This window comes from Leopardus geoffroyi, chromosome C1, assembly GCF_018350155.1.
Source record: "Leopardus geoffroyi isolate Oge1 chromosome C1, O.geoffroyi_Oge1_pat1.0, whole genome shotgun sequence".
NCBI lineage: Eukaryota > Metazoa > Chordata > Mammalia > Carnivora > Felidae > Leopardus > Leopardus geoffroyi.
In genome coordinates this window covers 65,340,678-65,354,559 of record NC_059328.1, presented here as the reverse complement: position 1 = coordinate 65,354,559, position 13,882 = coordinate 65,340,678, and the positions used below count along the sequence as shown (strand labels likewise).

Here is a 13,882-nt window from a genome sequence, read left to right as displayed (position 1 = left end):
ATTATAACTAGAATATGCATATCAGGATTAACTTTTACTAGGAACTATAGGAAAATTTTTGCTTAGGAGAAGATGAAGAACTGTAATTAAAAGAACATGACTGGGGGTAAGATCTAAGTTCTAGTTCTGACTTTGATACTGTATGGCCTTTGCCTGGTCACTTAACCCACTAGACATGATTTTTTCATCTCTGTATAGAGCCAGAGTATCCGAAAATTCCTCCTGTCTTTTTTTTGATGATAGTCTAATAAAGTTAAATATCACTTAATACTCAAGTGAATGAAGCCTTTCTAAAATACAGTCTGGCCAAATCCCTACATTTTGATACATATCACTTTTACTCTATTTTATATTCTGCCATGAAAGAAAAGGAGTCAAACCAAAATTGGGCTCCCAATTCTTTAGAGCATTTTTTTTTAATTTTTTTTTTAATGTTTATTTTTGAGACAGAGAGAGACAGAGCATGAACAAGGGAGGGTCAGAGAGGGAGACAAAGAATCTGAAACAGGCTCCGGGCTCCGAGCTGTCAGCACAGAGCCCGATGTGGGGCTCGAACCCACGGACCGCAAGATCATGATCTGGGCTGAAGTCGGACGCTCAACTGACTGAGCCACCCAGGCACCCCTCTTTAGAGCATTTTATCTTAAATACTTTTTACTCAAGTTTCCCTTGGCTTTTCACAATTTATTCCTAGTTCTTTGTATACTTCTTACACTAAACCCTAATCTCACTGTATGAAGTGGTTTAAAAAATTGCAGTTATTCCTGATACACTTTTCCTGGAGAAGACCTAAAGTCCTAGGTGTGGAGCGGGGGTAGTAGGGAAGGAAAATGAAGGAGGGGAAGGATGGGATCACAGTGGATGATGTGACGTGAGGCTTAATTTCTTGGTTCAACCAAAGGGATGAAAGAGAAAATTTATTCCTTTATACTACCCTCCACGTTTTGGTCTCTGACGGTCCAAACTGACAACTCCTAAGATACCAGAAACCTAACAAATTTGTGATATACCTCATATTACAGTGGTTCCCAAGTCATTCTGGTCAAATGAACTAATTAGCTGCAGTGCAGATGATCGTGGAACTGGTGTGCTACTCGCTTGGAAACACTCAGACGTAGTAGGGTAAGTCACTCAGTAGCACCAAAATGTCAGTTACATACTGCCTTATGTTAATTAGAATCCATCTCAGTGTACTAAAATATAATTTACAAGTTTTCCTAAATGATTCATCTTCAGCTTCCTTTATAAAATAAATGCTATTACATTTAAAAAACTTTAAGGCAAGGGGTGCCTGGGTGGCTCAGTCGGTTAAGCGTCCAACTTCAGCTCAGGTCATGCGTGATCTTGCAGTTTGGGAGTTCCAGCCCTGCATCAGGCCCTGTGAGGATCATTCAGAACCTGGAGCCTGCTTCAGATTCTGTGTCTCCCTCTCTTTCTGCCCCTCCCCTGCTCATGCTCTGTTTCTGTCTCTCTGTCTCTCAAAAATAAATACACATTAAAAAAATTATAAAGAAAAGTAAAATCTTTTAAGGCTAGACCTTGGAATATTTTTCTACAGCATATTCATGATACTTTATTATTACCTATATGTTTATATAGTATTTATAGTCTCTTGATTGGCTAGGGCAAGGAAATAAATAACCCCACAGGCCCATTGTCTTAACCCATAACAAAGAAGGTAACTTCTAAGAGACTGCAACGTCTGCATAGGTCACAAGCTGGCAAGAAGTCCCCATCAAGTTGCCCACCAAACATGCCGTGTCATTGCCAGTCTTAGTCTGGGACAGCCACTGTTCATCTCACCCCAAGTCATGTTCATCCCCAATTCTCATGCTGCTGCCAGGAGCTTCCACATCAGAAGCCGAGGGTGACAGTGGAATGCTGGCCCCCTCTTTTTCCCTCCCCTCTTCTGCCTACACAACTGGCCATCCAGATGCAGGGTGGCAGCTGTGGGAAGGAAAAGGTTAGGCAGGGCCTTAGAGCACCAGGAGGTAGAAAAAGGGCTTCTGAGAATGCACCATAGGGAGGCAGGGGACAGAAGAAGGTTTGAGTGAGCCAAAGCTCTAAAACTCTAGCACATACTCCACTGTCCAGTCAGCTTTCACTTACAAATTCAAAGACAAGATTATTAAAATTTTAATTTTTAAATTTTATTTTAATTAAATTTTTTAATTAAAAATCGATTGGCCAGGTGCCTAGCTGGCTCAGTCAGAAAAGCATGTTACTCTTGATCTTGGGGTCATGAGTTCAAGCCCCATGTTGGGTGTAGACATTGCTTAAATAAAACTTAAAAAAAAAATTTTTTTAATAAATAAAAATCAAGATTGGCAACCTTAGAGCATTATATCTTATGCATGGCCTATTTGAGCATATACGGCCCTGTGACGGCACAAGTTGCCTGCCCATGAAGCTGGCCCTGTACAGTCCTGTATTTATATACATATATATTTGTATATATCTTTAATTCATTTCAGTACTAGAGAAATCATACTAAAATATTTAACATCAAAGTCCTATCTTCTGGGGCGCCTGGGTGGCTCAGTCGGTTAAGCGGCCGACTTCGGCTCAGGTCATGATCTCGCGGTCCGTGGGTTCGAGCCCCGCGTCAGGCTCTGTGCTGACAGCTCAGAGCCTGAGCCTGTTTCGGATTCTGTGTCTCCCTCTCTCTGACCCTCCCCCATTCATGCTCTGTCTCTCTCTGTCTCAAAAATAAATAAACCTTAAAAAAAAAAAATAAATAAATAAATAAAAAGTCCTATCTTCTAATTTAGTAAAATAAAATTATTCAAAAACTTGCCACACTGATGTTCTAGTATCCATGGTACTCTTGTAATTTTATTTTGACTAATCAGTTTAATTCTGTTTGTTTCAAGAAAAATAAGCATAAATGAGTATATTAAACACTTTAGGAAACAATTCTCAATCATAATGTGACCGCACAATTGTGAGGTATTTAGGAAGAAATATTTACTTAAGGTAATCACTTGCAATCATTTGTTTTATTATTTTTTTAATGTTTATCCATTTTTGAGAGAGCACAAGCAGGGGAGGGGCAGAGAGAGGGGGACAGAGGATCCCAACATGGGGCTCAAATCCAAGAACCAAACCCACAAACCATGAGATCATGACCTGAGCTGAAGCTTGATGCTTAACTGACTGAGCCCCCCAGGTGCCCTGCATCATAAGTGATTTAAATTAGTAAGGAAGAAACAGACTTCTATCAGGCTAGAAAGCGCACATAACTGTGCTGAAACTTGTACCAAGCGCCTCATAGTATGAGGAGTGTCCTTTATGTGAATAATAATACTCAGAAAGTTATTGTAAGATACTATATGTAAAATACTTACATTAATAAACATTTGGAAGAAAAAAATGGATATTTCCACATTTATAAACATTTGGAAGAAAAAAAAAATGGCTATTTCCTAAAATCTCACCTCTCCCATTTCTTGTCTCAGTTGTTCAAATTCCTGTTTTTCCATCTCTAGCTTATGCTTCCTTTCTTCTTCCGTTCGTCGTTTTTCTTCTTCCATTTTTTGTTTTAATAATTCTTCAAAATTAATTTCCAGTTTTCCCGGTGTAAGAGATTCTTGAGAAATTGTTTTATACATCTCTGGGAAGTCATCATCTACTACCTATTTAAAATAAGTCTCTTATTACTCTTTCCAAAATTACACATACTAAAAAGGGGATTTTTTTTTTGTAGAAACTGATTACTTGAGTAAAAAGGTTTCACCCTGAACTAAAAATTTGAAGACCTAAATCTCTTCAAAAGTATAAAACAATAAACAAGGTAAAAAATACTAGAAAATTTAAGGTGTTTTTGTGGCTACAGAGGAAACGGTGACCATCTGTTCTCCATTCCAACAAACACAAATCCTTTGACTTTGTATTATGAGTAATTCAAATTAGACATTAAGATTTTATAATACTGAGAACACTTTCTACATGAAGTAAAATGAATTTCCATTTTGGTGATTAAAATGAGCATTTCGCAGCTAAATCATGGTTTTGTCTGAATGAATTAAATAACCCATCAGGATTCCTTCATAATCAGGTAAAAATCACTCTTAATGCTGTAATTTTATTGTATTTAATGCTAACAATAATAGTTAATACTTACTCAGAGCTGCCATGTAAAATTCTAAGCACTTTATATGGATGAGGAAACTGAGGCACTGAAAAGTAACTTGTCCAAAGTCAACACAAATATTAAGTGGCAAAGGTGGTATTCAAAACTTCAAAAGTCTAATAAAATTATAAATAATGATTTAGACTTTTTGTAATTTCATGAATTACATGTCTAATTGCCATTTATTTGTGACCTTGGGCAAGTTACCTAGCCTCTGTGAGTTTCCCCACTTGTGATGACTTTTCATACAGTTGTCAGGAGAATCAAATAAAATTTGGAAACACTTAGCAGTATGCCTGACACCCAATGGTAAGCTCCCAATGGCAGTTTTATTATTACATTAGCATTCCCTGTAATAAAGGCAATCCCTAAATTGCAAATAGAAACTTTGCAATTCAAAGATTGCCCCAAATTTTTACTAATATATTAGTTAACTGAGCTATAATACAAAATTAAAATATGGCCCTGGATAAGAAAACAACATAAATAAAGGAATTAGTTTTTCCTTTCCTGATACAGAAATATCTCTAGGAAACTAGAGTTTGGGTTTAATGCAGTTTTCTTTCCCTGCACTTTTTCCACTAGTTTCAGCCTAAAAATTTGACCCTGGGACTAGATCTCCTGATCTTTACAACTACTTCTTGTCTATCACTTCTGAACCTGTTTATTCTCCAAAAAATTAAGTGCCTTCACAAGGTTTATAGGGTTTCTGTGTAGAAATCATTTGTGAATCAAGGATTACCTTGTAATACATATAAGATAGTTTTAAGGGGCACCTGACTGACTCTGTCAGTACAGCATGAAACTCTTGGTCTTGGGGTTGTCAGTTCAAGCCCCATGTTGGGGGTAGAGTTTACTTAACAAATAAAAAATTAATTTTTAAAAAAGTTTTAATACATTCCGCAAACATTTATAGGCAATTTGTTACACTAGAATGCATTGTGCCACATGCCAGATGAACAGTCTCAGCCTCATGAGTGAGAAAGGCAGCTGTAAGCAACAACAAAACAGCTTTAGTGCTATGCCAGGGAAGTACTATATGCTGTAAGAATGTATAGAAGGAACATGTCTTTGGAACTTGTATTCTCAGGAAAGGCTTCCCAAAGGAGACAGAATATATGAAAAAGAATTAGAGCATAGGGAAAGGAAAGAGGGACATGTTTCATTTAGCATTAATGAAGGTCCAGAGATGGATGAGAGCACAGTATTTTGAAGAAATTGGGAGAAATTTAGTATGTCTGGAAAAAAGATGAAGAATCAAGAAATGAAGCTGGAAAAATACACCAGGGCAATATTATAAAGAAACTTGTTTTAAAATTTTTTAGATTTTTTTTTTTTTAATTTAGATTTTTGCTTAAGGGAAGTAGAAAATTTTTTTCTTTTTTTAATGTTTATTTATTTTTTGAGAGAGGGATAGAACTTGAGTTGGGGAGGGGCAGAGAGAGAGGGAGACACAGAATCTGAAGAGGCTCAAGGCTCTGAGCTGTCAGCACAGAGCCTGATGTGGGGCTCAAACTCACGGACCACAAGATCATATCCTGAGCTGAGGCTGAATGCTTAACCAACTGAGCCACCCAGGCACTCCTTTCTTTTTCTTTTCCTTTTTTTTTTAAGTAGGCACTACATCCAATGTGGGGCTTGAACTCACAACCCTGAGATCGAGAGTCAGATACTCTACCAACTGAGCCACCCAGATGCCCCAGAAAGGGAAAATTTTTAAGCAAAACAGTAACACAATAAAATTTACTTGAAAAGAGAGAGAAAGATCACTCTTGGCTTTACAAGGAAGAATGGATTATAGGCAAGAAAACAAGTTAAACAGGAGTTAGTCTGAAGCTAGAGATAATTGACCTGGGAGGAGAGAGGTGGCCCTAGAAAAGGATAACTATAGTAGTAGAAATGAGGGGAAAGTTGATGGATTTTTAGAGTGATTTAGAAGATAGAATGAATAAAACTTAATGAATGATTGGATGTGAGGCATGAATGAGAAGGTTGGAAGTGTTTAAGGCTCCCAACTTTCTGATTTGAGCATCTGGATTGGTGATGATGCCAAATAAAAACATGGATGGATATATGTGCCTGAAGCTCCCTTAGACATAGTAAGAAAACCAGGTCATATAATTGAAGCCAATTAAAATGTTTCAAGAAGGGTCAGGGGTGCCTGGCTGGCTCAGTCGGTAGAGCCTATAACTCTTAATCACAGGGTTATGAGTTCAGTCAAGCCCCATATTGGGTGTAGAGCCTACTTAAAAAAATGGTTTGGCGCATCTGCCTGGCTCAATCGGTGGGCTGTATGACTCTTGATCTTAGGGTTGTGAGTGTCAGCCCCATATTGGTTGTGGAGGTTACTTAAAAATAAAATTTTTGAAAATGTTTCAAGAAGGGGATGCAGCATTCACATCAGCTTGCTTGAAAATAAAGTTTGTCAGATAACTACATTTTACAAACATTAAAATCGTATAAGGAGTGTAACTCTGTGACAGAATTAAGTTTGGTAGCAATATCCAGAAGTGATGGGTGAGTATTTTGGAGAGTTAAATAATTGTGATTAAATGGCTTTGACCATTTAATATATACTGGATGGAATGGAAAGTGAAACAAAAGAAGGAAAGGAAGGAGGGAGGGAAAGAGGAAATGTGGGAAAGGAAAGAAGAATGGAGAGAATAGAAGAAAGGGTGAGGGTAGGAAACTCCCTGCTTAGATACTTACTTCTGGAAAACATACCTTCCCAGAGAAGGAAGACAATATTCAATCATCTATGCCAGGCATAGCAATTTAATCAGAACCTTCTCAACATTACATTGAAGCAAACGCCTTTAACTGACTGGTTTTATGCCACAGGAGACTTTAAAAACTTATTTGCTATCCCTACTTTTGAAACTTTCCTGAAATAATAGAGTATTCCCCAAAGTTTAATTATTTCTCTTAACATACTCTTTAAATTTTTTTTTTAATTTTTAAAAAATTTTCTAAGTAATCTCTACACCCAACATGGGGCTTGAAGAGTTGCATGTGCTACTAGAGGCAGCTAGGCACCCTGTCTTAACATATGCTTAAAAAGCTGAATCCTAATGGCATTCTCCCAATTACATTCTGTCTTACCATGCTTCTCCTTGCTTCAGCAAATGCCTTCTTTTCTTCCTCTATTCTCTTTCTGGCTTCTTCTTCTGCTTTCTTTTTTTCATCTTCTCTCCTTTGTCTTTCTATTTCTTCAAAGCTGAGTTTGAGTTTACCAGGGCGGTACCCTTTTAAAATTTTTTCTGTGTCTTGGTTTTCCTCCTCTTCATTTACCTAACCAAGAAACAACTCACTAGTAAGAACTGAGATTCATCAAAGACAGGAATGAATGACCTCAAAAGGGACAGAATCAGCCACCTCACACATGAACATTTTCCTTACCCTTAATATATTTGACCAAAAATTCCCTTCCTTTATATTGTCTTTTATGATAAAATATTCAAATTTGAGGAAATTCCAGGCAAAGATGTACTCAAGTTAAATAAAAGTTCCCAAGAAAGTCAAATTTTTAAATAGATAAGTGGAGTGTGAAAAAAGTTAAGGGGTCATTTAAAAGTTCTGTTAAATATTAACTCTCCCAGGACAAAACAGAAAATGTGTATGTGTATGTACTCACTGAGGTTCAAGGTACATCTTTATCTGGAATTTCCTCAAATTTATTATATAACTATTATACATAATTTATATGTTATAATCATTATACATATATATAATGTCATTATATGTAAAAAAAAATATGTTATAGGGGTACCTGGCTGGCTCAGTTGGTAGAGCATGCTACTCTTGATCTCAGGGTTGTGGGTTCAAGTAGAGATTACTTAAAAATAAAATCTTCAGTGTGGAGGTTCCTCAAAAAATTAAAAATAGACCTACCCTATGACCCAGCAATAGCACTGCTAGGAATTTACCCAAGGGATACAGGAGTACTGATGCATAGGGGCACTTGTACCCCAATGTTTATAGCAGCACTCTCAACAATAGCCAAATTATGGAAAGAGCCTAAATGTCCATCAACTGATGAATGGATAAAGAAATTGTGGTTTATGTACACAATGGAGTACTACGTGGCAATTAGAAAGAATGAAATATGGCCCTTTGTAGCAACATGGATGGAACTGGAGAGTGTTATGCTAAGTGAAATAAGCCATACAGAGAAAGACAGATACCATATGTGTCCACTCTTATGTGGATCCTGAGAAACTTAACAGGAACCCATGGGGGAGGGGAAGGAAAAAAAAAAAAAAGAGGTTAGAGTGGGAGAGAGCCAAAGCATAAGAGACTCTTAAAAACTGAGAACAAACTGAGGGTTGATGGGGGGTGGGAGGGAGGGGAGGGTGGGTGATGGGTATTGAGGAGGGCACCTTTTGGGATGAGCACTGGGTGTTGTATGGAAACTAATTTGACAATAAACTTCATATATTGAAAAAAAAATGTTTTAAATATGAAAAAAAAATCTTGAAAAATGTGTGTGTGTGTGTGTGTGTGTGTGTGTGTGTGTTACATATATGTTTTACCATTTGCCGCCTTGCTTCTTCAAAAGCACGCTTCTCTTCTTCTAAACGTTGTCGTGCTTCCTCTTCAGCTTGCTTCCTTCGGTTTTCTTGTCTTTGTCTTTCCAATTCTTCAAAAGTTAGTTTCAATTTTCCAGGAGATATGGAGTCTTTTCTTGCCTCACTTTCTAGTTCATCATCCTAAGAAACATTGTGAAAACACAACTGTTAATTATAAAAGGAAATGGTGCTAACCAACTTAGCTGCTTTGATTTGTTCCAATAAATAAATAAATAAATAAATAATAAATAAATTAATTAATTAATTACCATGACCAAGGAAAGACACTTTGCTTCCTTGAGAGATCGCCGTTGTTCTTCATATCTTATTCTTTTATCTTCTTCATACTTGACCCTTTCTTTTTCTTCTCGTTCTTTTTCTAGATCCTCGAAATTCTTTCTTATCTTTCCAGAAGTTTTGTGTGATCTGACAGGTACCACTGTTACAAGTAGTGAATCATCTCCTTCCTAATTTATAAAATAGATAATTAGCATGTTTCTTCCTAACCAAAATTTAGGTTTCACAGGATTTACCTCCATTATTGGTGAATTTTGTTACATGGCCATCAATGTTATGAAGAACAAAAATTTATATATGTATCTATATCTATATATATCTATATCTATGTGTGTGTATATATATATATATATACTTTTTTTTTTTTTTTACAGATTTCTATTCAATAGCTCTTTCTCTGCACATTGAGTTAATCTTTGAAATCCATGGATGAGAAGGTTCAAGGAGCATCTTCTTTCCTAGAAGGTGATGTTAATACAGCTGTTTGGATAAAACTGCATGACATTATCTGAATTTAACTGTCCGTGCACTAGTTCCACAAAAGGTAATGTGCATGTGAGTATACTCTACATCAATTTGATGGTGGATAGATTCAGTTTAAACACACACAGAAAGTCTTTCCATATGATTTTTTCTCCATGCAAGTTTTAAAATACTTAACTAATATTTTGTGAGGGAAAACAATATTGTATTGTTTTTATAAAACACTTACAGACAAAATACTTACAGACAAAATAAGTATAAAATACTTATAGACAAAACTCATTGGCATTTGGTCTTAGTAAAATATTTTTAAATTTGTTGTTTTTCAAATTCATTTTAATTAGTTCCATTACATAATCTATTGTTACATCACTCTGAACTTTTTTCAAAAATAAAGTGAATTATAATATGCAACACATGCCGCTAAAACAGAACTGCTTCCACTTTATGTGGCTGTAGTTTTAGGCACACCATCAAATTGACTGATGTTTAACTTTCTCTGTTAGATAAAAAGGGATTAACTAAAATTTCTGTGGTTGTGGAACATTACTTCATGGTGCTATATACTGTACTTTCTACTAGTATGTGATAATAAAAACTATCAGGAACTCTGAGGAAAGAAGACAAATGATGAAAAAAACCCTGCTTTTTGAAAATGTTACCTTTCAACAGTCTCAACTATTATTAACAGTTCAAGAAATACAAAGTCTTGGCAGAGTATTTCAAGCTGAGAGTTGTGTCTCTAACCATGAAAGCAAAAACATACTTTTAAGACACTAAGCTATAATATTTGAGAAAGTGAAAAAGTATGATCTTGCTTTGTAAAATATGTTTGTCCTTTTGTTGTTGCTATAGAAATAAGAATAGAAATGCTTTTAATTTTTTAAAAGACTATTTGTGAGTCAGATAATTTTAGGTGAATGTTTCATTAAAGGAAATGTCCATTTACCTCTGATGCTGATTCAGTTCCCGTATTGTTTATGTCCTCAATCTATTGAATGAGAATTTCATATCATTACATTACATTGAATTTCTGCTTTTTGTTTTTAAACATACAATTGAAAAGTAATTTAGTTGTGACTTATAGTAAATTTTCAAATGCATAATTTTAAAAATATTTTTATTTTGCTGCAAATTAGTCCTTTTATGTGGAGATTAAACCTTATATTCATTTTTATATTTTGACATCAAAATCAATATATGGGGAATTGTATATTAAGAAAAATTAAGATAAAGCCTACCTTTGTAATTCTGTAATGTGAATGGACCAAACTGTTATGACCTGTCTGTAAGCTTACAAGCAGCAATTATTAATTAAATTAGTAACTTAAACTGAGATACAGAAACATTTCTTCATTCTATGTCTCTGCCCTAGCCAAACCTATCATTGGTAATCAAATAATTATGACTATATTTTACAATATAAATACATGGCAGAATATAACTGATACAATAATACAGTGCAGTACACCAGCTTTCACATGGCTAGTTTAGAAGGGAGAATTCTGGTAGATATTATTGTTTATATTTTGACCACATCTAGGAAGGAAAGACCCTCATTCAATAGAAGGGGTTCTCAATTTGGCTTTACTCGTAAGAAACACCATTAGGTTAGCTTGAGGAGCAGGCTAATGTATGTAACAGATTGAGAAATGAAAAGGAAGACAGGTGATTTAAATAATGCAATGTTTGAGATGTCAGGAAAAGGAAACATAAGGAATGGTAAAATGAGAGAAGTTAGAAAGTAAACATTCAGATTTTATTATTTTAACATTTTTTAATGTTAAATTAATTTTTAACATTATTATTTAACATTTTTTAACATTTAACATTATTTAACATTTATTATTTTTAACATCAGTGAAAGAGTCTGGAAGTAGTTTGTTCCTTATACAGACTAAGAGAATTCTGGCTAAGACCCTATTCATCATTCCATTTCCCTTTTCTATATTCTCTGTCACAGGAGAATTAATACATTTTATTAAGATACCAAATTTTTTGAAAAATAAATTCCAAAGAAATAATTTATCTATTTCATATATTTTATATAAATTATTTTATATAAATAAAATATCTTATATAAATAAATATATTTTTATATTTTATATAAATTATTTTATATAAATAAATATCTATTTTATATAATAACATATCTATTTTATATTTTAATATTTGTATTAAGTTTTGCTTGGAATAATTTGTTTTGCAGACTTACTTACTGTGACTTACTATGCTTTGGGACTTACTGTGTAAATGGTGAAAGTTTTATTGAATGATGAAAAAAATCCTGCTTTTTAAAAACATTAGCTAAGAAAAAAATTTATTTTATTAAAAAAATTGTTTTTAATGTTTATTTATTTTTGAGAGAGACAGAGACAGAGCACAAGCAGGGGAGGGGCAGAGAGAGAGGGAGACACAGAATCCAAAGCAGACTCCAGGTTCTGAGCTGTCAGCACAGAGCCCAATGCGGAGCTCTAACCCACGAACCATGAGATCATGACCTGAGCCACAGTCGGAAGCTCAACCGACTGAGTCACCCAGGCACCCGTCTAAGAAAAACTTAATAATAATGATAATAATAATAATAATAATATATTTATATATATTTATAAATATGTTTATATATATACATTTATATATATATAAAATAATTACAAATTTATTTCCCTTCAGGGGTGCCTGGCTGGCTCTGTTGGAAGAGCATGTGACTCTTGATCTCAGGGTCATGAGTTTGAGCCCCACACTGGGTGTAGAGATTACTTAAAAATAAACAAACTTAAAAAACTATTTCCCTTCAAAGGAAGGCTAACAATTCCTTCACAAATCACATTTGTCTCTCAATAAAAAGTTCTAAGAGATATGGTAAGAAACCAGACATTGAAAGTACAGGGAAGGTAAATTCTAATTTTTTTTAGGCTTATTTATTTTGAGAGAGGGAGAGAGAGAATCCCAAGCAGGCTCCACACCATCAGCACAGAGCCCAACACGGGGCTGGAACCCACAAAACATTAGATCATGACCTGAGCCGAAATCAAGAGTCAGACCCTTAACCAACCGAGCCACCCAAGGTGCCCCAAATTTCTTTTACTAGAACCTTCTCAGATTTTTATTAGCTTATGGTAAAATAATAAATTATATTTGGAGTGGCTTTTCTTTGTTTTGTTTTTGTATGCTTTCTTCTTTGCTCATTTTAAGCCATTACCAAAACTTTAACAGAAGACAGGATTTTTTTTCCATTGGGTTTCAGCAAAGGAAAAGATGAATTTGTCTAAGTGGCCATGGTGTCAGTACATTCACAGAGAACTGAGATATGCAGTTTTGTTATAGTGTTTGCTGTCAGAAGCTACCATTGAAGAGCTGCTTCCCAACTATTTCTTTTGATTATGAAAAGGAAACTCCTTTTGCTCCTTCCCAAAGCAACTTCCTTTTCTCCCCTTTCTTTTCTTTTCCTTAAGTTTTATTTTTTTATTTTTTTGAGAGTGAGAGCGTGCGCACGAGACAGAGCACAAGTAGAAGAGGGGCAGAGAGAGAGGATCCCAAGCAGGCTCTGCACCATCAGCACAGAGCTGGATGCAGGGCTCAAACTCATGAACCGTGAGATCATAACCTGAGCCAAAAACCAAGAGTCAGACGCTTAACCGCCTGAGCCACCCAGGCACCACTCCCTTTATTTTCAACATCACAGTCCCCTATCAACAATTTCTCTTTTTCTAAATTGATAGATGTTAACCTTGCCCATCAGGATATCCTCAAAGATAACCAGATTATACTAAATTAAGGGGTACCTGGGTGGCTCAGTCAGTTAAGCATCTGACTTCGGCTCAGGTCATGAGTTCAAGCCTCACATAGGGCTCTCTGCTGTCAGCACAAAGCCCGCTTCAGATCCTCTGCCCCTCTTTATCTGCCCCTCCCCTGTGTATGTGCTCTCCCTCTCTCTCTCTCTCTCAAAACAAAGAAAAAAAATTTTTTTAAGATTCTCCCCCAAATTTTACTGGTCTTTGGTTCTAACATCCAGTATACAAAATATACTCATTTTTAATTCATCATAAGATCCTAGAATCTGGTAGTTCTCCTGACTCAAGAATCCCTTCTAAAGCAGTCTTGAATATGGACTTGTACAAGTGGATTTTTCAAATTAACATTAAGACTTTTTTTCCTTAGTAAACTCTACCCCCAAAGTGGGCCTTGAACTCACGACCTCAAGATCAAGAGTCTCATGCTCCACCAACTGAGCCAGCCAGGTGCCCCAACATTAAGACTTTTCTTAGGGCACCTGGGAGGCTCAGTTGGTTAAGCATCTGACTCGATCTCAGATCAGGTTTTGATCTCAAAGTTGTTAGTTCAAGCCCTGTATTGGGCTCCACACTGAGTGTGGAGCCTACTAAAAAACAAAAACAAATTT

The 13,882-nt window shown here is 35.6% G+C and overlaps 1 protein-coding gene and 1 long non-coding RNA gene across 11 annotated transcripts in view; one reads left to right on the top strand and one right to left on the bottom strand.

Annotated features, from left to right (window-relative positions):
- Positions 1–13,882, bottom strand: part of NEXN (nexilin F-actin binding protein) — a 54,193-nt gene that overhangs the window by 10,060 nt on the left and 30,251 nt on the right. For 5 of the 10 annotated variants that reach the window (XM_045477954.1, XM_045477952.1, XM_045477949.1 and 2 more), the window contains 5 exons: positions 10,430–10,471; positions 8,970–9,167; positions 8,665–8,841; positions 7,235–7,423; positions 3,438–3,635 (listed from right to left, as the gene is read on the bottom strand). In XM_045477954.1, the coding sequence (XP_045333910.1) occupies positions 3,438–3,635; positions 7,235–7,423; positions 8,665–8,841; positions 8,970–9,167; positions 10,430–10,471 (804 nt within the window). The remainder of the gene's footprint in view (positions 1–3,437; positions 3,636–7,234; positions 7,424–8,664; positions 8,842–8,969; positions 9,168–10,429; positions 10,472–13,882) is intronic. The other 5 variants (XM_045477957.1, XM_045477951.1, XM_045477958.1 and 2 more) reach the window with 2 other exon arrangements.
- Positions 545–10,816, top strand: LOC123598105. Its single transcript, XR_006712394.1, has 2 exons — positions 545–1,122; positions 9,372–10,816. It is a non-coding gene; the product is annotated as an uncharacterized LOC123598105 (long non-coding RNA).